At 44.6% G+C, this 17,045-nt stretch overlaps 1 protein-coding gene across 1 annotated transcript in view; it reads right to left on the bottom strand.

Moving 5' to 3' along the window:
• Positions 1–15,491, bottom strand: part of snrkb (SNF related kinase b) — a 136,203-nt gene extending 120,712 nt beyond the window's left edge. Inside the window, exons 1-2 of the mRNA XM_069901350.1 lie at positions 15,407–15,491; positions 14,283–14,944 (exon numbers count right to left, since the gene is read on the bottom strand). Coding sequence (XP_069757451.1) covers positions 14,283–14,871 — 589 coding nt within the window. The 5' untranslated portion in view covers positions 14,872–14,944; positions 15,407–15,491. The remainder of the gene's footprint in view (positions 1–14,282; positions 14,945–15,406) is intronic.
• Positions 15,492–17,045: the final 1,554 nt, after the last annotated feature.

Raw genomic sequence — 17,045 nt, 5'->3', positions numbered from 1 at the left:
GCAGGAGGCCCAGCGACGGGGCGACCTGCGGCAGGAGGCCCAGCGACGGGGCGACCTGCGGCAGGAGGCCCAGCGACGGGGCGACCTGCGGCAGGAGGCCCAGCGACGGGGCGACCTGCGGCAGGAGGCCCAGCGACGGGGCGACCTGCGGCAGGAGGCCCAACAGCAGGAGATACAGCAGTTGGAGGCCCAACAGTACTTAAAAATTTAGATAAAGCCTTTTTTGAAGAACAAATGAAGTCATTAAAACAATGGCTATCATTAGAATTTAGTTCAATCAAAAGAAAAATGAAAAGAGCTGAAGACAGAATGCAAAGCTTAGAGTTGGTCATGACTGAAATAGGGAAAAGAGTACAAAATGTGGAAGAACGAGAAGCTGCTGTAGAAATGGAGATAAATGATTTGAGGGAAGTTGGAAGAGAGCGAAAAAAAATTAAAGAGACACAAGATTTATTGTCACCAAAAATTGACATATTGAAAAACTACAGTCGGCGAAACAACAAAAATAGTGGGCCTGAAAGAAGGCAAAAAAGGGTCAGATATGAAGGAATTTATAAAAGGTGGTGGGAACGACAGATTCACATGAAAAAATAGAAATCGAAAGGGCGCATAGGGCTCTAGTACAGAAACCGCCACCACATCAAAAACCAAGATCCATATTGGTAAAACTTCTAAGATATACGACAAGAGAGAACATACTGGAGCAGGCAAGAAAGAAGGTTAGAGAAGACAATAAGCTGTTGGAATATAAGGGACAAAAAATATTTTTTTACCTGGATGTACGCTTCGAACTTTTAAAGAAGAGGAAGGAATTCAACACGGCAAAAACAATCTTATGGAAGAAAGGTTATAACTTTATATTAAGACGTCCAGCAGTACTTAAAGTATTTATTCTTGGGGAACGGAATAGACTGTTTTCGGACCCAAAGAAAGCCCAAGAATTTGCTAAACATTTGCAGGACAGAAGAGAGGAGGAGGAGAAGTGACAAGAAGGAAGACCAGCAAGAAAAAAAATACATAAATATGTATAAATATAAAGTAAAGCTAATGTATATAAAAAGATTTAAAGATGGATAAGAGAAGGGGAAGAAGGGGGAAAAAAGAGAGTGCTTTGTTATATGTATAGGAAAATAGTGTTCTCTGGGGGGGCTGGGGGGGGGAGAATAATGGTCACTGCGAAATCAGTTGATGCTTGCGAGTGAGTTCGCAAACCGGATGGAAAGGGGAGTTGTGGTTGCCGTCAAGGGATAAGAGGCAATCCAAAGAGGGGACGTTCATTCGGGGTTAAAGGGTTATTGCTTGTGGGGATTGTTGGGGTATTTCATGTCTTAAGTGTGTTGTCATATATTGAGATTAAAAAGGAAAACTTAAAAAAACAGTAATGGATAAAAAGGGGATGGAGGTGGTGAAGAGACAGAAAAGAATTGAAAATAAAGATACAAGATGGCCATGTTGGACTATATGATTATAAACATTAATGGAATATATAACCAAGTTTAAGTATATCCAATTGGGAAAAAAAAATCACATATTTACAATGTTTGAAAAAACCTGGGAACCATATGTGGAACATAACAGAAAGAGCAGGCCTCGGACCACCACAACCTAAAATGATAAGAAGATAAACACGATCAGATTAAATGTGAATAAGTAGATGATATGTCTTTTTTGTTTGTATTCCTTTTGTATAAAGGTATTGTTTTATTATATTTTATATGTTCAATATTTACTGTTTTTAGAGGGGGGTGGGAAGGGGAAAGGGAGGGATGGGGAAAAAAAAGAGAATGCCATTGTGAATATTTAAAGAGATGCATCTGTAAAGATATTGGTTGATATTGTTCATAGTGCGATAAATAAAGAATTACCAAAAAAAAAGTTATGGAACATTCAGCACCTGCAAGTGGAAACTCCTCACCACATTTGAGCACAGTCCCACTATTTCCACAAAACACAAACTCCTTCGAACTGCAGGATGAAGGGTTTGGAAATGAACATTTGTAGATGTCAGGGAACAACTGCAAGTGACTGCTGAGTGATGTTCAAGGCATGAGATGCCTGGACAGGAACAATGTCAAGTAGTACTTTAGTTTTCCCCCAATTGTTCTCCACGCTGCAATGACAGAGGTGCTCCCTCACCCACAGTACTCCAAGGAGCCCATTAAATGACAGAGGTGCTCCCTCACCCACAGTTCTCAAAGGAGACCATTAAATGGCAGAGGTGCTCCCTCACCCACAGTACTCCAAGGAGCCCATTAAATGACAGAGGTGCTCCCTCACCCACAGTACTCCAAGGAGCCCATTAAATGCAGAGGTGCTCCCTCACCCACAGTACTCCAAGGAGCCCATTAAATGACAGAGGTGCTCCCTCACCCAGAGTACTCCAAGGAGCCCATTAAATGACAGAGGTGCTCCCTCACCCACAGTACTCCAAGGAGCCCATTAAATAACAGAGGTGCTCCCTCACCCACAGTACTCCAAGGAGCCCATTAAATGACAGAGGTGCTCCCTCACCCACAGTACTCCAAGGAGCCCATTAAATGACAGAGGTGCTTCCTCACCCACAGTACTCCAAGGAGCCCATTAAATGACAGAGGTGCTCCCTCACCCACAGAACTCCAAGGAGCCCATTAAATGACAGAGATGCTCCCTCACCCACAGTACTCCAAGGAGCCCATTAAATGACAGAGGTGCTCCCTCACCCACAGTACTCCAAGGAGCCTATTAAATGACAGAGGTGCTCCCTCACCCACAGTACTCCAAGGAGCCCATTAAATGACAGAGGTGCTTCCTCACCCACAGTACTCCAAGGAGCCCATTAAATGACAGAGGTGCTCCCTCACCCACAGTACTCCAAGGAGCCCATTAAATGACAGAGATGCTCCCTCACCCACAGTACTCCAAGGAGCCTATTAAATGGAGGAGCTGCTCCCTCACCCACAGTACTCCAAGGAGCCCATTAAATGACAGAGGTGCTCCCTCACCCACAGTTCTCCAAGGAGCCCATTAAATGACAGAGGTGCTCCCTCACCCACAGTACACCAAGGACCCCATTAAATGACAGAGACGCTCCCTCACCCACAGTACTCCAAGGAGCCCATTAAATGACAGAGGTGCTCCCTCACCCACAGTACTCCAAGGAGCCCATTAAATGACAGAGGTGCTCCCTCACCCACAGTACTCCAAGGAGCCCATTAAATGACAGAGGTGCTCCCTCACCCACAGTACTCCAAGGAGCCCATTAAATGACAGAGGTGCTCCCTCACCCACAGTACTCCAAGGAGCCCATTAAATGACAGAGGTGCTCCCTCACCCACAGTACTCCAAGGAGCCCATTAAATGACAGAGGTGCTCCCTCACCCACAGTACTCCAAGGAGCCCATTAAATGACAGAGGTGCTCCCTCACCCACAGTATTCCAAGGAGCCCATTAAATGACAGAGGTGCTCCCTCACCCACAGTACTCCAAGGAGCCCATTAAATGACAGAGGTGCTTCCTCACCCACAGTACTCCAAGGAGCCCATTAAATGACAGAGGTGCTCCCTCACCCACAGTACTCCAAGGAGCCCATTAAATGACAGAGATGCACCCTCACCCACAGTACTCCAAGGAGCCCATTAAATGACAGAGGTGCTCCCTCACCCACAGTACTCCAAGGAGCCCATTAAATGACAGAGGTGCTCCCTCACCCACAGTACTCCAAGGAGCCCATTAAATGACAGAGGTGCTCCCTCACCCACAGTACTCCAAGGAGCCCATTAAATGACAGAGGTGCTCCCTCACCCACAGTACTCCAAGGAGCCCATTAAATGACAGAGGTGCTGATAGTGAGAGCAATTTCACATCAGACACTCAAAAACCAGAAAAGACCGTCTAAACCTCAAATTTCCTGCCTGGAAGAAATTGGGAAGAGGAGGCTGAAAAAGAGGAAGAGAAGGATGAAAAACTGAACTAAATATACGTTTACACATCGACAAACACCAACAAATAGACTGGAGTATCAACAGTGGTCACTGAGAGATAGCAACTGCTGCTCCGAACATCTTTGTTTTAAAAGTTTTAAAACATTTCAGAAACACAAACATCCTAATATACTTGTTTTACAAGTTTAAAATATCTCAGAAACACGTTGTGAAGTGGAACATGTTTGAAAGAACAATAATTCAGTCATGTCAAAGAGCGCAGTTATTGTCAGAGAATTCATTGCTCAGACTCTGGTACTGAGATCAAGATCTGCAATGTCACAAGTCGTTAACGACTCCACTGGAGCAGTTGATTATTTCTGACAAGTGTAATGCCGAATATTGCACATAATTTAATGCAAATAACAATGAATATTAACCTATCCGACAATCACAATTTTATTGATGCAACATATTCTCAAGGCAGAATGCCCTTCTTGCCCTCTGCACCAAAGAGGGAGAGATTATTCAGCAGTTCATGACAGTACTGAAATGAATATTTCATCAAATATTACAACTATGGAAATGCATCTTGAACTAAAACAGAAACAGTTAAAAAAAAAACAAAGCAGAGCTAAACGCAGTAAAGAGAATAAGCTGAAGGAAATAGTCTTGGTTGCTCTGGGAGTTAAAAATAACATCTGTTTGGGGTATTTTTTTTGCTAAAAGATTTACATAAAATGTCAACCACACCCAACCAGCAGCTGAGCAAAAGCCTCAATTGCAAGGCAAGAGACAGAATAACATGACCAAAAACCCAAATTGTGTTTATGTTTCTTGAACATGCACAGGGCAATACCACAGTAAAGTTGTGTGTCCCCACCCCCTCCCCACCCCCTCCCCACCCCCTCCCCACCCCCTCCCCACCCCCCCCACCCCCTCCCCACCCCCCACCCTCCCCACCCCCCCCACCCCCTCCCCACCCCCCCTCCACCCCTCCCTCCCCCTCCCTCCCCCTCCCCACCCCTCCCCCCTCCCCACCCCCCCTCCCCCACCCCTCCCCCCCCCTCCCCCCCCTCCCTCCCTCCCCCTCCCCCTCCCCCCCCCTCCCTCCCTCCCCCTCCCCCCCCCCTCCCCCCCCCCTCCCCCCCCTCCCTCCCCACTCCCTCCCTCCCTCCCCCCTCCCCCTCCCCCCCCCTCCCCACCCCCTCCCTCCCCCCACCCCCTTCCTCCCCCCACCCCAGATTTTCAGTTTGTTCAGAAATGCATGCATATACACAAATGAAATCGTGAAATGAGGCATAATGAAACTGAAAAGTCTTGCAGAGAATAAGCCCCAAACAGCCTTACTGAAATCATATCTGTAGTCCGAAAGGAAAGGTTACAAAGATCAGCAAAAAAAAATCTACATCCTTTGTAATCTCACAATAGAAAAGGCAGAGGGGTACAAAGGGGCAAGCAATCTGTGGACCTCGTAAACATGAAGGTGGAAACTGAACGGAAACCCCCTTTCCCATTTTAGCTGTTGCTGCTTTACTGCCTGTTCCCAAGTACAGACTCTCCCTGGATACAGTGATGGGCTGGCTCCACAGTTCATTTCCCTTTGGCAGCAAGATCACATTGACTCTCATTCAACGCCTTTGAGTGAAAACCGATCCAAGGCAGGTTTACTGGCCGATTTAAACACTAAAAATCACATAGGAATATGGTGAGTCAATTACACCACCTTGGTTTAAAATCAGCTTATACAGCACAGAATATGGAATTGCAATCGCACAGTATAGTTGAAGTGAAGATTTAACCAGTTCTGGTGATCTGTTGCCCTTTCCTATTTGGGTCTGAGCTAGAGTGCAATCAGGAGCCCTCAACACCATCATCTCAGGAACAACCTGCCCACAAATCACTTAACTGTTGCAGTTAAACCAAACAGTTTCAACTGTAGTTCACACACCTCGATCCCTTCCCAACTTTGCCCAGTCCACTTTGGAGAGACAAGAAACTCTTCTTTTGAAGGACATTCCAAGTGTAATTCGTCCCCACACCGTGGCCCAATGGTTTAACTGTGACAGCAACGGCAAGTGAACTTTAACTAGTTAACTACAATGCCCCCATAATGTTTGGGGAAAATACATTTTCCTTTATTTGTCCGTGTTCCACAGTTTTAAATTTGTAATCAAACAATGCACGTGTGATTAAAGTGCAAATTTCAAATATTATTAAAGAGTATTTGTGTACATTTTGTACTATATAATTATGGGTACCATAATATTTGGGACATAACAATGGTCTTGTATATTAAAGTAGTCGTGCTTAGAACTTTGTTGCCTATCCCTTGCATGCAATGACTGCTTGAAGTCTGTGATTCAGAGACATTACCAGGTGCTGAATATCTTCTCTACTGCACCCATCTTTACCTCCTGCTTGTATCAGGGGCTTGTCCCCTCTTCAGCATAAGGAAGGCTTGCTTAATTAGATTTAGATCAGGTGACTGGCTTGGCCATTCAGAATTTTCCAGTTTTTAGGTTTGAAAAACTCCTTTATTGCTTTAGCTGTATATTTGGGATGATTGTCTTGCTGTAGGATGAAGCGCCATCCAATGGGTTAAGAGGCATTTCCTCAAACTTGAGCAGATATGCGGTTTCTACACACCTCAATTCATTTTGCACCTGCCATCAGTAGTTATATCATCAACGAAGATAAATGCGGTAGTACCTGTGGCAGCCATACATGCCCAGGCCATAACACCCCCACCACCATGTTTCACAGATGCTTTGAATCTTGGTCAGTTCCTTTACGCTTCCACACTTTGTCTTGCCGTCACACTGTTACAGATTAATCTTGGTCTCATCTGTCCACGAGACCTTTTTGCAGAATTCTGCAGGCTCTTTTAAATGCTTTTTGGCATTTTCTGTGGCTAACGAATGGTTTGCATCTTGCAGTGTAGCCTCTGTATTTCTGATATTGAGGTCTTCTGCGAATGTAGTCATTGACACATCCACATCTGTCTCCTGAAGAGAGTTTCTGATCTGTCAGACAGATTTTTCTTCTTTATTATGGGAATTTTTCTGACATCAGTAGTGGAGGTCTTCCTTGGGCTACCAGTCCCTTTGCGATTACTGAGCTCACCTTTATGCTCTTTCTTCTTAATGATGCTCTAAACAGTTGATTCTGGTAATCTTAAAGTTTGAGCGATGTCTCTTACATTTTTATTCTAGCTTTTCAGTCTCATAATGGCTTGTTTGACCTTCATGGGAACAATTCTCGTCCTTGCGTTGAAAAATCGCAACTACAGACTCCAAAGGTGATCAAAAGTTTGAAAGCAAGCCTAGCTCTCTTATACCTGTACCAATAAAGTGATGAAACATACCCAAGTACTCACCAACTCTTGTGAAGCCAAATGACCCAAACATTATGGTGCCTTGAAATGAGGGGACTATGTATAAAAAGTGCTGTAATTTCTACATGGCTAAACCAAAATGTATACAAATAACCTTAAATAAAATCTAGAATGTGCATTTTAATTACAAGTGAATTATTTGATTACAAATTTAAAACTGAGCATTGGCAAATAAAGGAAAAAAAAAATGTCTTTGGCTCAAACATTATGGAGGGCACTGAATTTACAAACTAACTGCATGAACAGGACATCTACAATAGAACACTACAGCACAGAAACAGGCCCCTTCAGCTTTTCTAGTCTGTGCCAGACCATTTTTTCTGCCTAGCCCCACTGACCTGCATCATAGCCCTCTGTACCTCTCCCATCCAAGAACCTGTCCAAGTTCATCTTAAATGTTAAAATTTAGCCCACATTCATCACATCAGCTGGCAGCTTGTTCCACTCTACCACCACTCTTCTGTTTGAAGAGGTTCCCCTCACATTCCCCCTAAACTTTTCCCCTTTCACTCCTATCCATATCCTTTCATTTGTATCTCACCTACCCTCAGTGGAAAGTGCTTATCTACATTTACTCTGTCTATTCCCCTCAATTTTAAATCAAATCTCCCCTCATGCTTCTATGCGCCAGGGAATAAAACCCCAACCTTGCATCGGAAACTTACTTCGTCCTCAATGTTGTGCCGACCCATATGTTCCTTAAAAAGTACTAAATCCACCCTACCCTGTAGCCCTCTATTTTCCTTCCATCCATGTGCCTGTCTAAGATTCTCTTAAATTCCCCTAGTGATGTTTCAGCCTCCACCACCATTCCCTGCAAGGCATTCCAGGCACCCACAACTCGGTGTTTAAAAAAAAACTTTGTTCTGATGTCTCCCCTGAGCTTCCCACCCTCAACTTTGTACTCATGTCCTCAGGTGTTTCCTATTCCGGCCCTGGCTGTCCACCCTATCTATGCCTCTCATAATCTTGTAGACCTCTATCAAGTCTCCTCTCATCCTTCTATGCTCCGAAGAGAAAAGTCCCACCACAACTGGTTTACTGAGAATTTATAGCATAATTACAGCTTGAGCTTAAACAAGAAAATCTGCAGATGCTGGTATCAAGTGAAATATACAAACATACTGGAGAAGCTCAGTAGTTCACGCAGCATCCATAGAAAGAGCCCAGACCGAGACATTGGTTCCCCTTAACTTCCTATCGATACTGTGTAACCTGCTGAGTTTCTCAAGCACATCTTTATGAGTAATTTGTTTGAAATGATTTATGCCCATTTTTAAGGTCCGTATGTCTATTCACACTACACAAGGAACAGAAGCAACAATGGGCCTTTTGGCCATTCATCTGCTCCGCTATTAATCAAGATCATAGCTGATTTCCTAACTCAGTTCCATTTCCCTGCAAATGACTCCAATCTCCATATCCATAAATCCATCCATTTCTCTTTAAATAAATGCTATGACTGAAATTTCTGGTGTGGAGAATCCCCAGCAATCATCATGCCAGTGAAGAAATTTCTCCTCGTATGACCAAACTGCCATCACTGGAGCCAGTGTAGTGAATTTCTGCTCCACTTTCTCTGTGACAGGCATACCCTTTTGTTTTAAGGCAAGGTGAGCAAACCTGTACACAAAACTGCAGGTGTGGTTTATCTAGTCGCAAATCATTCTCTAGCCTCCCTTTAAATGCATCCATAATATTCACCTCAACCACTCTGATTGTCAGCAAGTTTCATATTCCTATCAGGTTGCAACACTCCAGTGTTGTGTGATATTATAAATGCAAGTTATTCAGAAGCAAGTTAACAACATGGGCAGCCATTGAAATCTAGGATGAGACAGACAGGAATATAATTAGTGCTGTCAAACGATCACATTTAACAGAAAGGGGCTTGTAACCGGTGATGTTATTAACGCATATTGCATGTGTGGTATGAATGACACTCAACCATACTCCTGCTACTGTATACGCTTTAACTACCTGGACCACAATCATTTATTTCCTCATTTATTTTTTTTTTTAGAAATGCCATTCATCAGAATCCCAGAGAGACTTAATCCACTCAAGGGCAGCTCAACCATTCACTGACCATTATAGCACAGTTGACTGCTTGAATACCTCCAAGAGTTAATTGAACATGAAGAAGTCAGGTTAGCATTTAATTTTTAATGTTCCCTACCATGAAAGTCGTATTACCCAAGGTGTTATTTATATACAACTGGAAATGGAAGCAACCAAATCATGGGGAAGTTTCACATTCGGAGACTGGGAATCTGTTGTGGCTATGACCGTGAAGGAAAAAGCAGGCAAGCAAGGACTAAATGGCCTCCTCCCCCAGAGTGGCTTGGCCAAGATGAGGAAATGACCAGTAAAGTCAAAGAAATCACATTTAACCCTATTTGGCTGGTGTTTTTGCTTAAATGTGTCCTCTTAAACCTACAAAAAAAATAGTGTTAATACTGAATTATCAGCACTGAGAATGCCAAACTGCATAGTTCTGTTTCAATTCTGTCCAAAGGAATTATAACTACAAGCTGAATCAAGACAAATCAAAACAAAAAAAACCACAGCAAAAAAAGAGAAATGACAAAACTTCAAAGCCTTTGAAAACAATATTAAATGTCTTGAATTCTTTCTTGCCAGTGTATTAGTGTAGACGGCATTGCCTAAAAAAGCAATAGTATCCTCAGCTGCTTTTGGCAAATAGGAATTTTTTTTTTTTTTTTTTTTTATAAATCCGTCGGATCATTGATGCATTTGTTTACTGGGGAACAGAGATAAGCATTTCTGCAGAACCAAAAGAGGAATAACATAATGAAGTCCGTAGTTTTAAGAAGTGATTGAACTGGAGAATATCTGTACATGCAAAGTGAAAGCCGTCAAATCCTTTTGTGTTTGTGTACCTCAAGCCTCATCACAAATCAGACCACCTCATTTAGTACACAAGTATCCCTCGATCCTGTGAAATGAAACTTCTGAACTCTACTAGCGCCACTTCCCTGTGCTTGCCGAATAACATTAAGCTGTTCCTGGCCATCGCGCACAACAGAAATATCTACGGTTTACATTAAGAAAATGTCCCAATGCACTTGGCAGGAGCATAATAAGAAATAAAAGTTGGCTCCAAGCCAAAATGACATCAGGGCAGGTGAACAGAAGCACTGTCAAGGAGATGGTCATCGAGGGACAACTCAGAGCAGGAGTGAGGCAGACAGGCAAATAGATGGAATGGTAGAGCTTTGAGCCCAGACTCCTAAGGGTACAGCTACCAAGGGCAGGATGAAAGCAAAGCCAACACACCAGGCAATGCAAATCTCTCAGAGAAATGTAGACATTAACTGACAGGGGAAGGTGGAGTCTTGAAGGAATTGGAATCCAACAACAGGATCTTTTGGTCTGACCTAATGGTGGAATGGGAGTAAATGTGGCTAACTGGAGCAATGGACAAATGGGTCTGAGTGAGAGTTGGGTTCAGGCAACAGGGTTTCAGTTGGATTGTAGGTGATGCATGTATTATCAATTGGAGCTAATAATTAGGGTGAGAAAAGAAAACACTGATCCAAATACTGTGCAGCTACAGCGAGGACCAAAGTAAAATACACCACCACCAATTCCCACACAAACCCTAGTTCTTTGACAAGAAGGCTGGCTTAATTTGTCTCTGGTGGGACAGTGTTGTCAGATTACTCCAAGATACACCTCAATGAAACTCACCCTTAGTTTGCCTGATTGCTGAATCAGTTTGATGATACTTGAAGCAGGTAATGTTCACACACATTTTAATGTAATTTCTTCTGACAGAATGACAAAATGAATGAGCAGCAAATCCGAACACATATTCATTTAAAAGTTTACGACATGATAAACAAATTTCTGGAGGCAAACAGCTGTTTTCGAAGTGTGCGTAACACTTTACTACTTATTGTTTTAATACTAGTTTAGCAACTGGGAACACAAGATGAAAGAAGAATTACACTGGCCCTAATGAGGATTGACCTTGATGAAGGGCTCAAGCCTGAAACATTAGTTATGTATTTTTATCATGTAAAGGACACTGCTTGGGCTGCTGAGTTTCTCAACCATGTGTTATGGACCATGGACAGTTTCATTTCTGACAGGGACAGTGACTGAATGTTCAACGGGAGAAAGGAGCGCGTGTTGCAAGGAGCCTGAAGCAGCGAGCTGGGAGAATGAACAGCTGTGTAAAGTGTGAGAGCCACGTGCTGAAGCCGGTGGGCTCACTGAGAGCACACTCACTGCTGTCCACCCCTCTCCTCCAATATAGAGTGTCTAAAACATGCAATGTGGCAGTTAAACCGTCCAACACGCGGAGGAACAAACTCCAGCTAAAAGGCAGAAGGCTCTGTTTGCAAGTGCCAGCACTGCTGTTCTGAAAGCAGATTTTACACTCTGATTCCCAGAGTGTGTGTCCGACCTGTGCTTCTCCAGTCCCCTTTTGAGAAGGGGACTTTGCATGTATCGCTTCTTGGCCTTTTGGCTAAGATCAAGTGTAAGTGACAAAGTCACTTGATATAACTCAAGGCAGGGCTTTGGTGGAGAAGACTTCATGTGACAGAGGGTCACCTGGTGCAAACCCAAAGAAGGTTTCGGAGGTTTGGACTAGGGGGTCACTGTGAGGAACTCCCCAGTGAGAAAACTGAAGGTGGTCATTACCACATGAGAAACTTAAAAAAAATCTCCTGTATTCACCTGCCAAGGTCGTTTGTCTGCTCAGTGACAACAGTCATCTTTCTACACGTTCATCTTAAAGACCTGTGTATGACTGAACTAAGACATTAAAGTTTTTGTGGACAGTTCTTTTGACTGACTCACTTGACAAGACTGACTTGGGGTTTTGTTTTGGGAGTTTATTTTGGGCTTAAACTGTAATGGTCTGAGTATTTCCCCCCCCCCCCCGCCATACATGCACTATAAATATCCATTGTCTGTATATAAAGGCTTATGTTTGGGTGTTGAGTTTATTGAGATAATTATATTGTTGACAATTGTTAATAAATTTTGAGTTAAACTTAACCCATCTGTTATGCATCTTTCAGTTGCTGCTGGTGAGGCGTTACACATGGTGTCTGCAGATTTTTGCATTTTACTTCTTTACTAATGATGACTGGAGGACCTTACCTTGAAGGTGTGGGTGGAGGCAAAACCTTCCTGTCTAATGCTCTGCTTTCATTTGATGCCTGACCCAGTCATATGGTCCTCACTGTTTATCAGAAATGTAACCCTGTTTTAAGGTTTTTGAACTGTTTACATTAACCTGGCAATGGATTCACAAAATTACTTAATAGACCCCAGAAATAATGAGTCAAAAATGTTTAAGCATGGAAACAGAGAGCCACAGCAGATGTACAATGCAACGCCATTTTGCATTGTTTTCAGTTCTCTTTCGGAAACGTTCATGCTAAATGACGAGTAACAATTTCCTGTATCTGGCACCAAGAGGCATTCTTCCCAGTAACAGGTGTAAAAATGGTAGATTCACATCTTTGAATGTGAAAATGAATCAGCAATACTCCGACAAGCTCACTACAAATCTAGTCTTTTTGCATAAATGTTTCAAGTTCGTGTTGAGAGGAAAATTGCAAACCCTGACTGTGCATTGCCATTCCACGCTGCTTGCTTTTGAATCAACATACAAGTTCCTTCACGCTTACTAGTTAAGAAATTTGCTGATATTAAATAAGACATGGAAATGGATCCAAATGAAAAAAGCCAAGGCAGAAGATTATCCCATTACGCAGAGCAGTGGTTTAATTAATTTATTACTCCGCATAAATTAAGATGCAAAATTAAATTCACCCCACCTTGTTATGAGTTCATTGTATACTTGGAAGAAAAAGCCCAAGTGGGAAACAGGCACTCCTGCCAATGACAAATTTCAGTAAATCACAGCTATTAAGCATCAAAAGTAATCTCAAAGGCTGTCATTAAATTTGTTCACATATTAGGAGGTAGGCAAGGGAAGAAGCAAAGATTGAGCAAGCATGATCCTCTTCATTTAACCCGAAAGTTGAACTCACACACAAATATTTGTCATTGAATGCACTCATTGTAACTGGGGCAGATGTCAAGTATACTCCAGCAGAAGTGGTGTTTATGTGGGCAGAAGGAATGGAAGAACTCTGCTGTGCTGGAGTGATGCAGTTATACATCAGGGGTGGGCAACTTTTAAAATAAAAGTCACATACCACCTTAAGTCCTCGGTGCTCTGTGATTGGTAAGGGATTGCTTAAGGTGGGATGTGAGTGGGAAGGGAAGGTTGAGAATCACTGCTCCAGACCCATTTGTTACTGAAATATTTTGGTTGAGAAGAATGATTATTGGCCCATTTCAATTGGAGTTATGAAACCGTGCACATAACGAGTCAATGAGGTAACGATTAAAACAGTGGTTTTCAACCTTTTACTTTTCACTCACCTTAAACAATCCCAAACTAATCACAGAGCACCTATAGCAAAGGGAATACGTGAGGTGTTTTTTTTTTAAAGTTGCCCACTCCTGTTCTACATGGTTCTCAGGTAAGATGATATCCCTTTAAATATGAAGGGGAACCAACAAGTTTCAGCTGATTAAAGTTAAAAAAAATCAGCGTGCACGAGAATCGGTAACTGGTTACATTTGATTCACAGAAAAGGCTCCGCATTCATGTTTTCAGATGCCAGTGCGCCTGCTTTCCCCGCGACCAATAGGATGCTGCTGATGAACTCTCCCAGCCAATCAGGACTCCGCATTGTTTTTACCTCCTGCACGTCTCGATGCTGCCTGCATTCGATCGCCAGATGCGCTTTGCGCCACATAAATAGCAGGCAACTCCCCTGTGTCGGAACAAACTTCCACTTTGATTTTGGTTTGAAACTTTCCCCACAATAAATGGCTTTTCCACCCCCTCCCCTCTCTCTCCCCCAGTCCTCTGGTGGGGCGTGGGGCAAATCGTGCTGGTGGGAGGCAGAAGGGGGCGTTTTACTCACCCACGGCAGGCGCATCGTATTCGTCTCCCAGCAGGATCTCGGGCGCAGAGTAAGCCAGCGAGCCGCAGCTGGTGGTCAACATCTTGCCCGGTTGGAAGCGGTTGCTGAATCCAAAGTCGGTCAGCTTGACGACCCCTTGCTCCTTGAAAAAGACCACGTTCTCCGGCTTCAGGTCGCGGTGCACCACATGTAACTTGTGGCAGTAGGAGATAGCGTGCACGATCTGGGCAAAGTAGATCTTAGCTTGCTCCTCCGACAGTCCCCGGTCGTGGTTCATGATGTAGTCGAACATATCTCCGCCGTCCCCCAGTTCAAGGATCAAGTAGAGCTTGGTCTGGGTATCGATCACCTCGTACAGCCTCACCACATTAGGGTGCTGGACCAACTTCATGCACCGCACCTCCTTCAACAGATGGCCCGTGGCAGACTTGTCCAGTTTGGTCTTGTCGATGACTTTGACCGCTACTTTCTCGCCGGTGAAGACGTGCCGGGCGAGCCTGACCACAGCGTAATGGCCCTTGCCCAGAGTCTTGTCCAGGTCGTACAGTCCGGCGATCTTCCCGTCGCCGCATGCTCTGGCTCCTGCCATGTTCGCCCAGAGCACAGGTAGCGGCTTCCGCGCGTCCCGGGAGATGCTTTCAGCGGGCAACGGGCGCCAGGATCTGTGCAGAGGGGAAAAGCAACTCCAGTTCACCTTGCCCGTGTTGAAACGCGAACCTCGAATGTCAGCGGAGTCCCGCTGGAGGGTCACAGGAACGTTTCTCTCTCCGCAGCTGCTGCCCGACTTAGTGCCTGTTTTCCAGCATTTGCTGCTTTTTTACTTATAGTTTAAAGCCCCCAATATGCCCTTCTCTTGCAACGATTCGCCGGTTTGCAGGGTTAAGCCCCAAAACGTTGCCCCCCCCCCTCCCCGCCTACCCCCTGAAGCGGGAACCCAAATAAAGGAACAAGCAACTTTATTCGTGAAAACATTTCAGAAATGGGAACACATCCCAATGGAACGCGTTAATTGCAGCGGGCACTCGACCCAGCTCCCTGTTGCAACTTTAGACAGGGGTGTGCAACGTTAAAGCAGCAATGGAATGGGAATAGCATCAGAGCACCGAAGTGAAGCCCCAACTTACCTGCAGTGCGGTGCCCGGGACCTGCGTCTGTGTGGTGCCCTCTTCTCCAGCAGCGAGCCGGCTTTGCCTGTTGAAACATTCGCCAGGCAGTGACAAGGTGGAGAGCTTCAGCCCGAGCTCGTCCAGGCCATGGCTGAATTATTTAAACTGCTGAACTCCAGCACGGATCCGGATCACTCTCCGCAGAGCTCGCTTCTCTCTCTCTCTCTCTGTACGGCTCCCCCTCTCTCTTGCTGCTTTGCGGAAATCGGAGCTCTCATCTGCGTCTCCCTTGTTGACGTCAATGATACTGACCACTAGCGTCGGAGCAGCTTGCTCGCAGCCCCGCCGAGCCTGAGAGAGCTGAGCGCTACCGCAAGGACGCGGCGTTCACACAGACTCGCTCGGCGCCGGCTAACGCGCGGCAATATTTACCCGTTTGCTGCCTGCAACGCAAGCGACCTAGCGCGAACTTTCTTCACAGCAGCCTGCAAGGGTACAGATGTGGGTGCATCTGCCGCCTCAGTCCAAATCCTACTTGCATATCCAATCTCTCCCGAACCCTTACTTCTACTGGGAAAAGAACTGAATGGATACTTCTTTCAGAGATCTGTCACAGACAAGATGGGCCGAATGGCGTTCCCTTTGGGCTGCGTCCTCAAACAAGCCGAATAAATGGCAATCTCCAACTAAACTGAGTCCAACCACCTTCCTTTGCCGTTTAATGACCAATGTCCAATTTCCGACCATCGAAATCCTGACACCGAAACTCAAACGAACCAATCTCAAATACCTTTGAGTGAAAATAAAACTGCAATAGTACCTGCAAAGGCAGAAAATGCTCCAGCACTCACTCAGTGACCTGTGGAGAGAGTAAACATAGTTAATAACATTTAGAACAGAAAGGTGTAAGGGTACAGGTGCATGGTAGGGTGAAAGTACCAATTGAAATGGAGAGAGTTCAGCACGGGCGGGCACGAAGTTAAAAACTTGGGATCTTATAATTTACCTGTACAAGACTTTGATAAGGACACACGTGGAGCACTATGTGAAGGTCTGGTCACCCAGCGAGGCTGGAAGCATGTGGAGGAGATTCACCAGGATGCTGCTGAGACTGGAGGCCTTGAGTTGATTGGGAGAGGTTGGATAGGCTGGGTCTTTATTTCCGAGAGCCTATGAGGCTGAGGGGGTGGTAAATTGTAAAATCGAGGAATACAGAGAATGTGAATGGTCACAGTCTTTTCCCAGGGTAGACAATTTCAGAACCAGAGGCCTTAGAGTTGAGGAGAGAGTGGAGAGATTCAAAAAGGATGGGATGAGCAATCATTTCACCTCGAGGATAGTCCACCTCTGGAACAAGCTGCCAGAGAAAGCTATAAAACCAGGCACAATTACAAAGTTCAAAAAACATTGGATGCATACTGTATACCAGTAGGAAGGGATTTGAAGGAGACAGACCAAATGCAAGCCCAGAATTCCAACTTGATCGGCAAGGCAAGTTGGGCTGAAGGGCCTATTTTGTGCTATAAGACTATAATGCTTCATTTGATCTGAAATAGAAGGGAAGAGCTGATCTTTTACCTGAAACATTAATTCTCTTTCCAACTCCTGCTGGACTTGCTGAGAGAAACCTGACATCTGCAGTGGTCTGCAGTGCACA

This window comes from Narcine bancroftii, chromosome 10, assembly GCF_036971445.1.
Source record: "Narcine bancroftii isolate sNarBan1 chromosome 10, sNarBan1.hap1, whole genome shotgun sequence".
NCBI lineage: Eukaryota > Metazoa > Chordata > Chondrichthyes > Torpediniformes > Narcinidae > Narcine > Narcine bancroftii.
Note: the sequence above shows the minus strand (reverse complement) of the source record. Positions and strands in the feature narration are given on the sequence as shown.